The following is a 14009-nucleotide window of genomic DNA, read 5'->3' on the forward strand; positions in this document are numbered from 1 at the left end:
TCCAAGATACAGTTCTGTTTTTTCATTTTACCAAGTCCATTTGCACCATAAAACTCTTTTCATCCCAACAACCCTTTGCTAAAATTGTTAATTGTTGACTTAATCCTGTGTGAAATTCTGGATATGTGCAAGTTCAATCTGTAAAAGTATGTTGCTCCTCAGTGAGTGGCTCTTTTCCAAATGAAGCAGCTCTGTGGTTGTCTAGCTACATTCACACAGACAGAAGTGTAAAGGTTTCCATAATGTAGACAGTGCCAAGAAAATTGTCTCTTGGGCTTCTCCTTCTTTGATGACAGTGTACGTGAAGGCTGCCCCAGAGCTGCCATATGTTTATTAAAAACATAAGTGCTTCTTTTTCAGATTATGACGCTGTGCTGACAGAAGCTGGTGATTATACATCCAAATTTTTCAAGCTCCGACAACTCTTCAGCATGATCATTGGTAATTATAAGTCCAAGAATCAAAATACTTGTTCTACCTGCAGTGTTAAATCAAAGACTTGCTTAAACTGACACTTCTGCTGGAGCTGTGTGACTCTGGTTTGTTCACTGGCTGGGTGCTTTTTCCAGAAGATGGGAGGGAGGACCAAAGGAGGCCTGGAGGGGCCTTAAATCTTTGGTGGTTTTACATCTGAAATAGTGAATTTTTCTCTTTCTTTTTGCCTCACAGGCCAGCCTCTTCCTCTCCCTCCCATGATTGAAAGCAAGGCATCATATGGTGCAATCCTGTTGCATCAATATATCTCTCTCTGGGATGTGTTACCGTCTCTTTTACAGGTAGTACCACCTATTTTCATGCCCCTCAGTCCTAAAAGGCACCCCCTCTTAGGTGGAAAAGGTGATTAGTGCACTGGCTTGTTTGTATTCGTTAATTTTTTAAAATTTTTATTTGTATTGTTTGCATTTGTCTCCCATGAGGATAAGGTTGGAGAATGTTTTAACTGTGATATGCAAAGAAGGCAAATCTTTTATCTCACCTTTTTTACTGCTACTTTTGTTATCTTGGAATTCCAGTTTTGCAAGTCCTTGGCTCCCTTTTCTGGTACCTTGTCATCACTGCTGTAGCTTTCGTAGAGCCATAGGGTAATTCAGATTGGAACAGACCCTTGGCTGGAGGCTTACAGGGTAAATGTAACCTGTGGCAGAGTGGAACATCTGTCTTAAATTAATTGCTTCTATGTGGCCTGTCAATGCTGAGAGGCCACTTCTGCCATTAAATTTGTTTTTCCTTTGCAGCCCATAAAGTCAGAATTTCCTATTAACATGGAGAATCTGCATTTAAATGATAGCAGTGGGCAGTCCTATGGATATGTGCTCTACGAGACTGTCATATTTGGTGGTGGACATCTGCACTCAAGGGACCACGTCCGTGACCGAGCACAGGTAAGGAGCAGGGGGAGCTGTGACTAACCTCAGTCTGCTCTAAGTGCTGTGGTCTGGGCAGCTAGGCAGGAAATAGGTCAGCCATGAAGGAAAAGGTGAAGTTTTAGATTAGAGGTGTGATTTGCTCTTTCCAGTTCTCAGCTAAGCATCAACACTTATAATTTGTAAATCAGCTTGAGGTTCCAGTCTGCTAAAACTTATAATATCTTTAAATGACAGAATATTGAATGTTCTAAGAAATGCTGTGATTTTTTTATTCCCCACCTAGACTGAATCAGTGAGACAGTTACAGATGCTGAGTTGCAAACAGAGACAATTCCCTCCCCAAACACAACTTCAGTAACCTATGCAACATGTGATTAGAGTGTAATTGATAAGAAATTGCTCTCCTGTGTTGTGCTCTGTTCTGCAGGTGTTTGTTAACACCATGTATGTTGGTGAGCTGGACTATAACACAGTGGAGCTCTCCCTCCCTGAAGGACAGGTAACTATCTGGAGATTGCTCACAGCAATAGTATTGGATAACTGAGCTGAAACCACTAAAGAGCCATAGCTCTCAAGAAGGCACCTCCCACCTGATCCATTTAAGTAGCTGGAACAGTGGCCTGACAGAGAGAATGGCTGTTATACCCCAATTAGACACTGCTTCACTAATGAAATACAGTGTGATTTCACTGCCAAGTTACTATTTGTAAGTGAGAAGTGGGTTCTGAAGACTTTTCCATGGCAAAAATTCCTTTGTAGTCCTTGCTGCACAAAATTTGTAAGCCTTCCTGGCACACGCATAGCAGCAAACATTGAATACTGGTACCTTGTTTGGGCAGATGAAGGCCATGTAGGCTTCATCTTCCTTAGCATAAAGCAGGTTTTAAGGGGGTTTGGGGGCTTTTGCAGCTTTTGGGTCTCAGATGAAATGAGGGGCAATGTCTCTCGTTAGCTCTGAGAGCAGCCTGACCCTGGCAGAAGCTGGCAATCAGGTTAGTGTATTGACTGGATGCATGGCAACAGAGCTGTGCGTGGCTCTGAGGAGCAGGTGAGTGGGTGGCTACACTAGTTGTTCTTATGATTGTGGGAGAGGTCTGTGACATAAGCCTGTACTATGTCAAACTCTATTTCTGGCTCTGTGGGTGATACCAAAATGGTGCTTAAAAATTCCATAGGGAAAAAAAAATAAGCAAGCTGTTATGACAGTGGCATAACTGGCTGCAGTAGCTGAACGATAGGGGGACGCTGTTCTGTCACACAATCCACAGCTTTGAAGTAAACAGATAAATTGCAACTGCCCAAGGTATTGGTGCCACCTCCCCTCTTCAACACCTCTACTGACCTCTGTTAACCAAGCGTTAGGGCTGATTCAGCTCATGCTGCACACTGCTCCATCTCATGCTCTTCCTTTGTTTATTTTTCACAGGGATTCAGGCAGCTAAGACTCCTGGTGGAGAACCGGGGTCGTGTCAATTATGGCCTGGCACTGAACGAACAGAGGAAAGGTGAGTGATGTTCTTTGTTCTCAGACTGTCCTAGATTGTTCTCTGAGTTCAACACTGTAGAACTGTCTTTTTTGAGTGCTTTACACAGAACCAAACTGAAGACCCAATACAGCTATCATAGTGCTAGCCAAGACTGCTGTCTGGGGGCTGGTGGGAAGCTGTACGATGGAGGGAACTCATTGAAAGCCAGGGTTCATCACACCCTGTCTGGGGCAGTCCTAGATGGAAGGACTGGCTGCTTGATGGCTTGCCTTAAGGCTTCTTGTTTTAGAAGGGTACAACTAAACCCAAAGGCCATCAATGAATCTTACTGTGCTCTACATTTGCTGGGTGATGTTAGGGTACCCTTCCTCTTGCTCTGTGAGCATGTTACTTCACAGGGAGAGAAGGAAAATACTTTTCATAATCCACATTTTTTCCCTGGGGGTTTGACGTGGGAGGATCACAACATTTAAAAAGTGACACAACATCAGGAGTAATGAACTGCCTCCTGTTGAGCAGAATGGACTAAAATGTTCAAGTCTGTCAGACACAGCTGTGGAGCTGGAAGAGGTCAGACCCCCAGGATTCCATTCTAGTGGGGAACTGTATGCAAAAACTATACAATATAACTCATGGAGTTGGGCACACAACTGTACTAATTTTATTTTACTGCAGAAGAGGTGCACAAAGTCTCTGCAGTGCCTAGGCAGTATCAGATGGAGTCCTGTCATTAGGAGGCTGGATTAGGAGCTAGGCTTTGCTTGCTACATAGGGAATAACTTTATCTAATAAGAGAGTGCTGAATGTAAATGACTTATTAAGCTGTCTTAGGATCCTTGGAAGGACTGGATCAGCACTGGACATTAGTGCTTGCCCATGTTATGTTTTGCTGTGCCTATTAGAGAAGCAACTGATCTACTGCTTTAAAAAAAAGTGTACATGGACAGCTAACTAAAAAACAACAATAACAACAAAACCCCATCTGCTGTGTGTGCCAACAATGTTTTCTGCTTGGAGGGTGTTTTAATGGCTTGGTGAGTTGAAGCAAAGGAGAGAGTGGAGGGGCCAAAGTATAGTAATGTTCCCCACTCAATCTGGATGAGCAATGGGACCATATGGACTCTAATTCCATTGCAGGATGTGGCTGCATTCCATCTCCTGCTGTTCCTCGCATTCAAGTAGGAAAATCTATCAGCTTTAGCTGTTTTTCAACTCTTCATTACCCCCATTGCTCTTGCAGGCTTAATTGGCGATGTCTTCTTGAATAAAACCCCCTTGAGGAACTTCAAGATTTACAGTTTGGAGATGAAACCTGCCTTCATGGAAAGGTTTGTGGGATTTAAAATTTTTTTCTTCCTCATATGAAACCAACTGTTTACCAGCAGTACCAAATCTAATAGGCAGCAGTTAAATGTATCAGAAAGGCAACACAAGGTAAAAGTAGGTAGGTGGTTTTTTTCGCTGCCAAGTTCCTTGCTGATACCTTTGCCTGAAATAGTGCAGAAAATGGTGCCACTTTATCCACACCGTTATTTAGGAGGGGAATGTATTCCCACTGTGGAGGATTTAAAGACTTCCTCAGAGCCTGAACAGCAGGATTAGATCAGGTAGGTAAAAACATGGCTTACCCAAAGGGGAGGGTCTCAACACACCCACACGTTGGAGGACGTTGTGTCTTTCTTGAAATTAAAATATGGCTGGTATATTTAGTAATTCAAACTCACAAGGGACAGATTAATTCTAGGAAGCTACTAATAGTACATTAACAAGTCCAGATGGCTTCCTTTCTTTTAACTGATTTTGCTTTAATTCAAGAAAGACTGAGAAAGAAACGTGGCAGGGCTAAGTCAAGGACCCTGTTAGTAGATACAGAAAACCTTTGCAAACGTGTCAGGCAAGAGATGCCCTGTGGACTCTGGCCCTGATCCAGAGAGACTGTTTTCAGTTCTGTTGTTAACACCAGAAAGTAACACGTGTGCAGCCCCCAAGATATCACAGCTCCCCCATTTTGTGCAGGGAGGAGAGAGAGAGGCCATGTTAAATTGAAGTGGCTTTTAAAAGAAAAAATGTGTACACTCTGAAATTCCCAGGACAATCTTAACAGGTGCTAGGGGGGCTACTTGAGGGATTCTTACTGATGGGATAACTCGCATAACCTTTGGCTGCAGGGTTTTAGAAGAATATTTGCTGTGAGGAACAATAGAACAAGTGAAGTGCCATGGCCATCCAAAAGCAAGATTAGTCAACACTCCAGTCAGTTCCTGGCAATTGCCCAGCAGCAGTGGAACACAACTGGCTCACAGTCGCTGTGCAGGAGGATGGAGCACGTGCTATTGTGAAAGGCTTTTAGTTGAATAATTCAGCAGCAGTCAAGCTGCACTGGATCAATAACTTCCCTGAATGCTAGAGATGCAGCTCATAAGGGTCGGAAGGAACATGTTCTGGCAGAAGCTCAAGGCTTCTGTGTGAATTCTGTGCTCCTTATTTAGTCTTCTATTTGTCCCCTGCTCTCAAATTGTTGAACAGTAAAGAAAGAATTCCACATTGTCCCTAATTACTGCAAACTTGCAAGGATGTGTTCACATTCCTCGGTGGCAATATGGGCAGGAATGTCTGAGTCTGTCAATTCTGCATGTTTTCCTTTGGCCTGTGCAAGCCACATGCATTTAAAGCTTATCTGAAGGATAGACACTTCAGCAGTCAACACAAAGCACAGATTTTTATGTTGCCTTAAAGTATCAGAGATGGTGATAGCCCCATACATCCTTTTCCTGTACCACAAATTGTCCTATCAGTGATGTGGCAAGCACAGGATAATGAAGACTGAGGCATGTACCACCAGTACACTTATCTTAAGTGGAGGGGAGAGATCATCTAGGTGCTTGCCTTGAACGTGTACAGGAGATAAAACACTTCATATCACTTTGCAGCATGAAGAATATTACCTCTAGGCCCTACCACTAGAAAGCAACTGCTTGACATTTCAGGCATGCAAGGAAACAAGGCAGCCTTGTTGTAGCATCCACCATAGTGAGAGCAGTTTGTGATGGTCTCGAGGTCTGTGTGGTGCCTCTGGGTGCTGCTGGTGCTTCCCTGCTCTGTCTGATGCCTCTCTTACAGCCTGAGGCACGTTGCTGGATGGAGCACAGTCCCAGATTACTTTGTCGGGCCAGCTTTTTTTCGTGGAAGGCTGTGGATAGAGCATCAGCCACAGGACACTTTCTTGAAGCTACAGGCAAGTCTTATTTTTCTCTTCCCACCCCTTTTAAAAGCTGGTTAGAGAGGCACCTGTGTAATAGCTGACTGAGCTCTCTTGTAGTCTGTAGTTTTGTAGTCTTCCTCTGATCTTGGAGAAAGAGAAATATGTGGAGGGTGCAGAAGCCTCCTCAAGCTGGCAGGTAATTCTGTTCAGTCTGTAGTGGCCCTGATGAGAAAACATGTGCAATACTGACCCTGCAAAGCTGCTAATGAGCAGTTAGTCTCTTTTATCAACATACAAATGCTATTTCTTTTCTAGTTGCAGAGGAGTAATGGGCACAAAAAATGAAGGAGGCACTAGTTCTCTCCCTGCCTCCTCCATGTGCTATGGAAAGGGTCACTTATTGTAGATGTGGCCTGAGTGTTAGTGTTCACATCTTCCTTCTGTGGAAGATTGCTGCTCCCACAAAGAACTTAAGTTATTAAGTATTATTAAACTTCCTCCTCTGTTTTCATTCCCTGAGAGACAAGGTTCATGCCAACCATTATGCTACTGCTCACTTTTCCATTTATGCTTTATTGTAAATTATGCTAGTCAGTAGCAATACAGTATTTCTGTCACCTGGGAAATAGGTGAGGGGAGATTTCTTTGCTTGGGAAGAACTCAAGATACGACTGTTCAAAAGAATGAAGTTTCCTGTAAAAGCATGAACCATGAATTGCACATTTTTGAAAGCTTTATCCTTTTAATGAGTACATTAAGGATAACTTCTGTTCAGCAATGGCCTCAGGGAGTTGTGCAGGGAAAGCAAGCAGAAAACCTGCAGAAAGTGGCCTGAAAGAATGCAAGTGTGAAAGCAGGCTTAGTTTCCTGTGGGGATGCTAACTAGGCAGTACAGATGCATCAGTAATTCTGTGTACTGTCTCCATTCTAGGGCTGGGAGAAAGGAGTGGTGTTTGTCAACGGCCAGAACCTGGGCCGCTACTGGAAAATTGGACCTCAGGAAACACTCTACCTTCCTGGCCCCTGGCTATGGAAAGGAAGCAATGAGGTGAGAGGCTTGTGGTAGGCTTTCTCTTTGCTTGTTTGTGTTATTAAAAGGTCCTGCTCTGAGTCATGTTCCACAGAGCTAGATGTACACAAAAGGTTAATTTTTATCTATCTCTAGCTGAAAACTAATGCAACAGAGAGGAAGGAGAGTGTTAACTGCTAAGATCTGTGAAAATTAGGGAAGGTGCTGCTCTAGAGCCGAGTATGGCTCTGACAATCGTTAAGACATGATGAGGATGGCAGCTAAATTTCAAAGCACTGCATCAAGTTCAAAATCAAGACAAACTTGATTTGATGCTGGTTCATTTTCTGCATCATGTGGTGCTGAAGAAGAATCACAGTTACTGTTCAGACTCCTATTGATTGATATCTTTTAAATGATGCTTCCTTCCCCTGCTGTGATCATATGCCTTTTCCTTCTAAAAATATTGAGAGTAACTCAGCCTTTGTGTGAAGGAACTTTATCTGTGCCTCTCTTCTGCAGATTGTCATTTTTGAGGAGCGCACTGCAGGACGGATAATACAGTCTGTGGACATTCCTTATTTAGGAAGGACCCAGTACGTGGACTGATGAGAGCTTCCTTCCCACGTTTGGTTCATCTTGAGTAGTCCTGGTTGCATGTCTGGGGACACGACGGCCCAGGCACTTGGGCACGTTCATTTCAACTAGACCCAGGTGAAGGGTGTGCTCTTTGGCAGTACGTTCAGAAGGAAGAGAGGGCCCTGAAGGAACCAGAGTTCATTGTTTCATAGATGGATGTGGAAGCTTATCTCCCTGCACTGCTGAGGACCCACAGCTTGGATGGCTGTGCATGATGTTACGGACCATCTGGAGAATGTGGAGGAGTAAAAAGGTGTTGGAGGCAGGAAACAGAGAGAGAGAAAGAACCGAAGCCATCGGAACAGAAAGCTGAACTTGGCTCTCCACTGACTTTAAAAATGTCTTATGACTGGCCTCCTTGTTTTGATAATTACATAGGGAGTAAATAGCTGGTGAACATGTGAGTAACCAGGTGTGGAAAACCATTTTGCTGTGCTTCAAGGCAGAATTTAGCAACTCACTCTTCAAAGAGGCTGTTACTTGTTCACTTCTTGGAAGCCCCGTTGGTTGTCAGAGGACTTTAATTCGAGCTTTTTTCCCCACTGAGTTTTACTATGGAGATTGCCTCTCTCTCTCTCAAAAAGGAAAAAAAGTTTTAAAATTGAAATGTGTTTTGTCCTCTTTTAAATATATAATTATGTTTGAGGCCAGGCAGGAATGAGAACTTCAAAGGAGGAGGTACAAGAGGAGAAAAGGAAAAATTAGTCTTCCAGTCATCCCTCCACCCCTGCTCTCACTGTGGAGCACCTGAAGATGAAATTCCCCCTTGTAAAATGAGCAGGTATCAGATTTTGGTTGGGATAGAAGTAAAGGGGCTGCATATATATTTACAAATGGGAGAGCACATCCATACTTCCTAGTTAAACCTGCTGTGAAGTCTTGGGATCTTGGATCCTTTTTTTTTCCTTTTGTCCCTCAAAACAGAAACACAGGATTTAGGAAAACATGATGTTTTTTAAACTCACCAGCTCCACAGTCCCTGAGGAGCTGCCTTCTCTTTAGGGAGAGGAAGATACCAAATTCAAGCTGTAAATCTGTTCAGAATCTTGGAGAAGTTGCTCAGCCCCTTCTTTCTGTTCCAGTAACCAGAGGGTTCAGGCTATGAGAGAAACACCAAACATGTGCACTGTCTCTGATAATGGAGTTGCAGGGTATTCTGGCTCTTACAAACCATAATTTTATTTAACAAATTTAAATACAGTTTATTTAAAACTGAGAACAGACAGTGCAGCTGTAATCCCCTCCATCCTGCCCAGAGCTGGTCTTACTCAACACACATTCTCTCTGCTCCCAGGGACCACAGCAGCCTCTGTGCAAGTTGGAAGGGCCCAGGCTCTTGTGACCAGCTTTGAGGAGTGTTGTGTATATGCAGGGTGGTGTTCACGACTCAATCCTTTGCATTTTTCTGAAAGTTATTATTTCCTTCCAAGGAGGGAAAGTTGCAACCCAGCAGGGATAGCAATTAAGAGCAGTGAAACAAAACATGCAGCTAGGAGAGGACATCAGTTGGAAACTATTTAAACGGTATGAAAACTTTGTAGTCCTTGAAAAATGTCTCTTTCCACTCTAGGGTTTGGAGACTGAAGTGAACTTGGAAGGCTAGTACAAGAACAGAATAAATCTGCTTGAGTGCAGAGAGCTACTGTTTTAATACAAGATAACAATACCCGTTCCCATAGAGCAGCCAGTGGCCGGTAGCATCAAATGCTTTCTGTCCAAGCAGCACTTCAGCTGACACATCTAAAGGAACATTTTTGTAAAGGCTACGTAGCAAGGCTTCTGTGACCAGGGAACTAAAGAACTCAACTTTCCCCCAGAGGTTTTGAAATACAGTGGGAGAAAATAACTTACAAAAGATTTCTTTTAAAATATTAGGAAATACACAATGTCATTAGTCCAAGGGAGGCTTCTGCACCGTGAAGCTAACAATCAGATCTATAGCATTTTAATAGTTCTATGTATTAGGGCTAAAAATAACCAAGTCTATTTCCAGGATTACATTTTCCCTCAATTCAAATGTAAAATTGTGCTTCAGACCTTTTTGAAAGAACTGGGACATTGGGGGCTGGTCAAAGATTTGGTAACAACTGTGAAGGGGGAGGTAAGTTTTGGGGGTTTTTAAGGGGGCAGGAGGTGGGGAGAAGGGGTGTGTTGTACCTCAATTTCTTCCTCAGCAAGTCTGTCAATCTCAAATACAGAGTCAACTAAGGTAGTAGCACCCAGGTTCCACTTCTGCATGGCTCAGTCCTGTCTCTCACTGAGAAGCAAAACAGAGTTTCATCAGAGAACACCCTTTCATCAGAGCTATCCTAGGTCCTTTGATGTTACAGAGCAGGGAAGAGGCAACTGATGTTCTACAGACAGTGTTTCAACCTACCTCAAGCCAGGTGCTGAAGAAACCGAGCACTAAGCACAGGATCCCCTTTACAAGGGTAAAGTACCTTCCATCAGAAGGTAACTCCTGAACTGCTCCAGTGTGGCTTTTCATGCCTGTAGCTCTGCAGTAGTACGGCATGGCCCTGAAAAAGGGGCTAGGGAGGAAGGATACATTCCAGTAGAATGGTAAATGCACTAAAACCAGCTTCCATCCTTCAGTCCCTAGTTTTAAGCAGTTAACTTTATTTTGTAAGAGTGCAAATTTGGCCTTATGTAGGAGCACTCCTCCAGTCAGAGGGACCCCAGCAGTCTTGAGAAGTGAGCCTCATGAGGTTCAACAAGGTCAAGAGCAAGGTCCTGCACCTGGGTCAGGGCAACCCCCAGTATCAACACAGGCTGGGGGTGAAGGGCAGCCCTGCAGAGAGTGACTTGTGGGTGCTGGGGGTGAGGAGCTGGCCAGGAGCCAGCCCTGTGAGCTTGCAGCCCAGAAACCCCTGGCAGCCTGGGCTGCACCCCCAGCAGCGTGGGCAGCAGGGAAGGGAGGGGATCCTGCCCCTCTGCCAGCGCTGGGGAGACCCCCCTGCAGTGCTGGGGCAGCTCTGGAGTCCTCAGCACAGCAGAGCCAGGGACCTGCTGGAGTGGGGCCAGAGGAGCCCCAGCAATGTGGTGGAACCCCTGTGCTGGGAGGCCAGGCTGAGAGTTTGGGTTCTTCAGTCTGCAGAAAAGAAAGCTCCAGGGAGACCTTCCAGCCTTTCAGGATTTGAAGGGGCCTAATAGAAAGCTGGGGACAGACTTGTTATCAGGGCCTGTTGCAAAAGGACAAGGGGTGATGCTTTTAAACTAAAAGAGGGAAATTTAGACAAGATATAAAGGAGAAATTTTTGATGCTGAGGGTAGTGAGACCCTGGCGCAGGCTGCCCAGAGAGGTGGTTGATACCTCATCCCTGGAAACATTCCAGGTGAGGTTGGATGGGGCTCTGAGCAACCTGCTCTAGCTGCAGATGTCCCTGCTACCTGCACAGGAGTGGAACTAGATGACCTCTAAAGGTCCCTTCCCACCCAAACCATTCTGTGATCACCGGGGTATGTCAGAGTGCCCGTGAAACCATGGAATGAATGAAGGGAAAGGAAGGGGAATACAAAGAGAACAGAGAGACTCACTGGGTTTGTTCTAACCTGCCTTGCTTTTCATCCTCCCCCAAAACTTTTCTGTCTTGTGCAGCATAATAAACACTGATTAAAGTAGGTTTAAAATTAAGGGCTAAGGTGCCATCTCAGAAGGCAGCTGTCCCCTCCATGAACAGAGAGCCGCTTAGGCTGTTGCACACGTAGCCACCAGGTACGCGTGTCTCGGGAAAAACAAGTCATCAGAGGCCAACACACCCCTGTGGGCATTCTCACCCTTGCTTCCAGGTCCTGTAAAACAGCCCCCTCAGTCTAGACTGCCATTCCAGCTGGGCTGCCTCTCCAGTGCATCGTGCCCTGCATGCACCTCTCCCAAACAGCGTGTCTCGCGGGGCAGCTGCTCTTGCTCGGAAGCTGACGTCAGTCCTCTATTTTCTGTGCTTTTTCTCCACCTCCAGAGCATCTGGTTCTGTTCAGAGTCCAGGAGGAAGGGCAGGGGAATCCGGGTAGTTTATGTATGCAGTGTTGCTTGTTTTCAGTACACTAAAACTCTTGGAAGTCAGCAGAGGTCCTGGCTACTGCATGTTTGGCTGGTTGAATGCTTTGGAGAGGAACCTTGCAGGCTGTGCACGAAGAAATCTTCTGCAACAGAGACACAACCAGTATGCGTTATTACCCTTCTGCCTCGCTGCAGTTAGCTGCCACCCCTTGGAACTATCCCAAACCCCATCTCAGACTGCAGCTCTGTGCTGCTAGGCAACTGGGTGTTGGTGGAAAGCAGTTGTGACAGCGTGGAAGAGCTATGGCCTCTCCGCGAAGCCGCTAAATATAGCGCCGATAACCCGCGGCGCAGGCTCTCCTCTGCTGCCCTGCCCCTGGGCTGCAGACAGGCCACTGCAGCAGGCAGGGCTCCAGCCAGCCAGCCCGAGGCCATGTGCTGTAAGAGAGCTCATTACTGGTAAAAATACACCGCCGCCGAGCAAATCGACCCCTTCCCTTTGCTGCTCGTGCTTCTCTGTCTTCGAGAGGAAAAGAGAATGAGCAGCAGCCTCCTCCCCCTCCAGGCCTGGTTCTACACTCCAGCTGAAGGGAGTCGTGCATGGCTCTCTTTGCCCATAATAACGAAGCACAGCAGCACAGCCTAGATGCAGTCTGAAGCCAAGAGCCCATCCTTCACTCCAGCAAACCAGAGAGCACGCAGGAAACAGGAGACTAAATGCACCAGGGTGCTCAGGTAATTAAAGGTGAGAAGCCGGGGCATGAACAAATGAGTAGCAAGTCAGCCATCAGTCTGCCAGTGTGTGTGTCCTCTGCACTGAAGAAGACTCTGCCTGCTCACCTTCGGCAAAGAAATGCCTCAGGGGAGGTTTAATCCACACCTCCCCTTACTGGTCACTGACTTGTGAGGCTTTGATGTAGATATAAATTAAACTCTTCCCTCAGTGAAAGCTTCTGCCCGACTTAAAAATGCCTCCACTGATACTGCTTTAGATTTCCTCAGGAGTTCACACGTGGATGAATCCACATCCTTCTCCCTTGTGCTGTATTAGTACAGTTAATAGGGCAGCCTTCTTGTTTAGACAAGGGTTTGGTTCTTTCATGAAGTAACTCCTGTCTAAACTCTCACTCCCTGGATTTCTCTTCTTCCTGCCAACCTCTCACTGAGTACTCCTGCTTTAGAATCTCATCTTAAAGATAAAAAAATAGATATTAACTACTGGTTCTCAAGAAGTTTTGCAGTAAGGAAAGGTCTGAGCTGTGAAAAATGGAAATTAAAAAAAAAGAGCTCTTATTTTTTTCCTGTCCTTGTCTAGTATCTTCCTTTTTCACTGTTGCTTCTCATCACTGTTCAAAAATGTGAGCTCTTACCTGGAGCTGGTCTCCCTTCAGCCACACATGGTCAGATTTCCACATTGGGATCTGTGAATCCTTTCTTCCCCTCGTTCACCAGCACAGGCTTTTCTGTTCTTGTATGCCAGACTAAAATCTGAAGAAGCCAACAGAAGTCATTAGCTGCACCTCTTCACTGCACTAACAAATATTCTTGCACATTAAATCAATAGTGCAATTTAACCATCTACCCTGGAGCCTAATGGCGCATTCACAGCTGAAAGGAGGTTTGCATAAAACTTCATTTAGGCAGGCTGGCTGCTATGCAAAATGCACAGTGCACAGAAATTACCCATTTTACAGTGTACTGTCTTGGGACATTAACCTGCTCCTTCCATGTAGTTATCAACCGTCTTCCTCGAAAGGCTCATCAGCCTTTCCAATGGTCTAAGGCAGTTCCTTCATGACTGGAGAATCACAAGCATGCTTCCCCACAGACCAAGATCCTTACTCTGGTTCTTGGTTATCACCTTACTCCATCCTTGGCCAGCAGGGAGTTACTTGCTAGGCTCAGAGTGGAAAAGCAAACTCCAGCCACATCAGGTCACACTGTGACTCATGCATTAGAGGGAAGAGGCAGTTACACCGAGTACCACCAGCTGCTCTGGTTGCCACCACTGCCTTTGCTTGTGTGAAATATTAGCATGAATTTTTCAGTGCATCTCCGAAAATCCATTATGGGAGGGAAGACCTCAGTCTGCTATCACTTTTTCACTTTTAAATTCTTTCCAGACCCTAAAAAGATATGAGGGTGACACAGATCTGAGAAGCACTTAGAGCAGTAAGCTCCGGTTCTCTGTTGCAACCTCTGCCATCTCAGAGCTGCAAGATGCAAGGGCTCCTAACAAGATACTCCCTTTTTCCCACATGCTCTGGGCTGTATGCAGACCTTTCACAACCCAGCAAGTGTTAGT

At 45.3% G+C, this 14009-nt stretch overlaps 2 protein-coding genes across 2 annotated transcripts in view; one reads left to right on the forward strand and one right to left on the reverse strand.

Annotated features, from left to right (window-relative positions):
• The window catches only part of GLB1L2 (galactosidase, beta 1-like 2), a gene marked incomplete at its 5' end in the record, with an annotated part of 20757 nt that extends 12920 nt beyond the window's left edge, over positions 1-7837 (forward strand). Inside the window, 9 exons of the mRNA XM_008945186.1 lie at positions 361-441; positions 670-776; positions 1236-1382; positions 1795-1866; positions 2794-2872; positions 4095-4182; positions 5975-6089; positions 6988-7104; positions 7588-7837. Of these exons, the coding sequence (XP_008943434.1) occupies positions 361-441; positions 670-776; positions 1236-1382; positions 1795-1866; positions 2794-2872; positions 4095-4182; positions 5975-6089; positions 6988-7104; positions 7588-7674 (893 nt within the window). The remainder of the gene's footprint in view (positions 1-360; positions 442-669; positions 777-1235; positions 1383-1794; positions 1867-2793; positions 2873-4094; positions 4183-5974; positions 6090-6987; positions 7105-7587) is intronic.
• A 3332-nt stretch (positions 7838-11169) lies between these two features.
• B3GAT1 (beta-1,3-glucuronyltransferase 1) overlaps positions 11170-14009 on the reverse strand; it is a 35119-nt gene continuing 32279 nt past the window's right edge. Inside the window, exons 6-7 of the mRNA XM_008945077.1 lie at positions 13075-13192; positions 11170-11847 (exon numbers count right to left, since the gene is read on the reverse strand). Of these exons, the coding sequence (XP_008943325.1) occupies positions 13106-13192 (87 nt within the window). The 3' untranslated portion in view covers positions 11170-11847; positions 13075-13105. The remainder of the gene's footprint in view (positions 11848-13074; positions 13193-14009) is intronic.

Source organism: Merops nubicus, unplaced genomic scaffold, assembly GCF_000691845.1.
Source record: "Merops nubicus isolate BGI_N331 unplaced genomic scaffold, ASM69184v1 scaffold10530, whole genome shotgun sequence".
NCBI classification, from domain to species: Eukaryota; Metazoa; Chordata; class Aves; order Coraciiformes; family Meropidae; genus Merops; species Merops nubicus.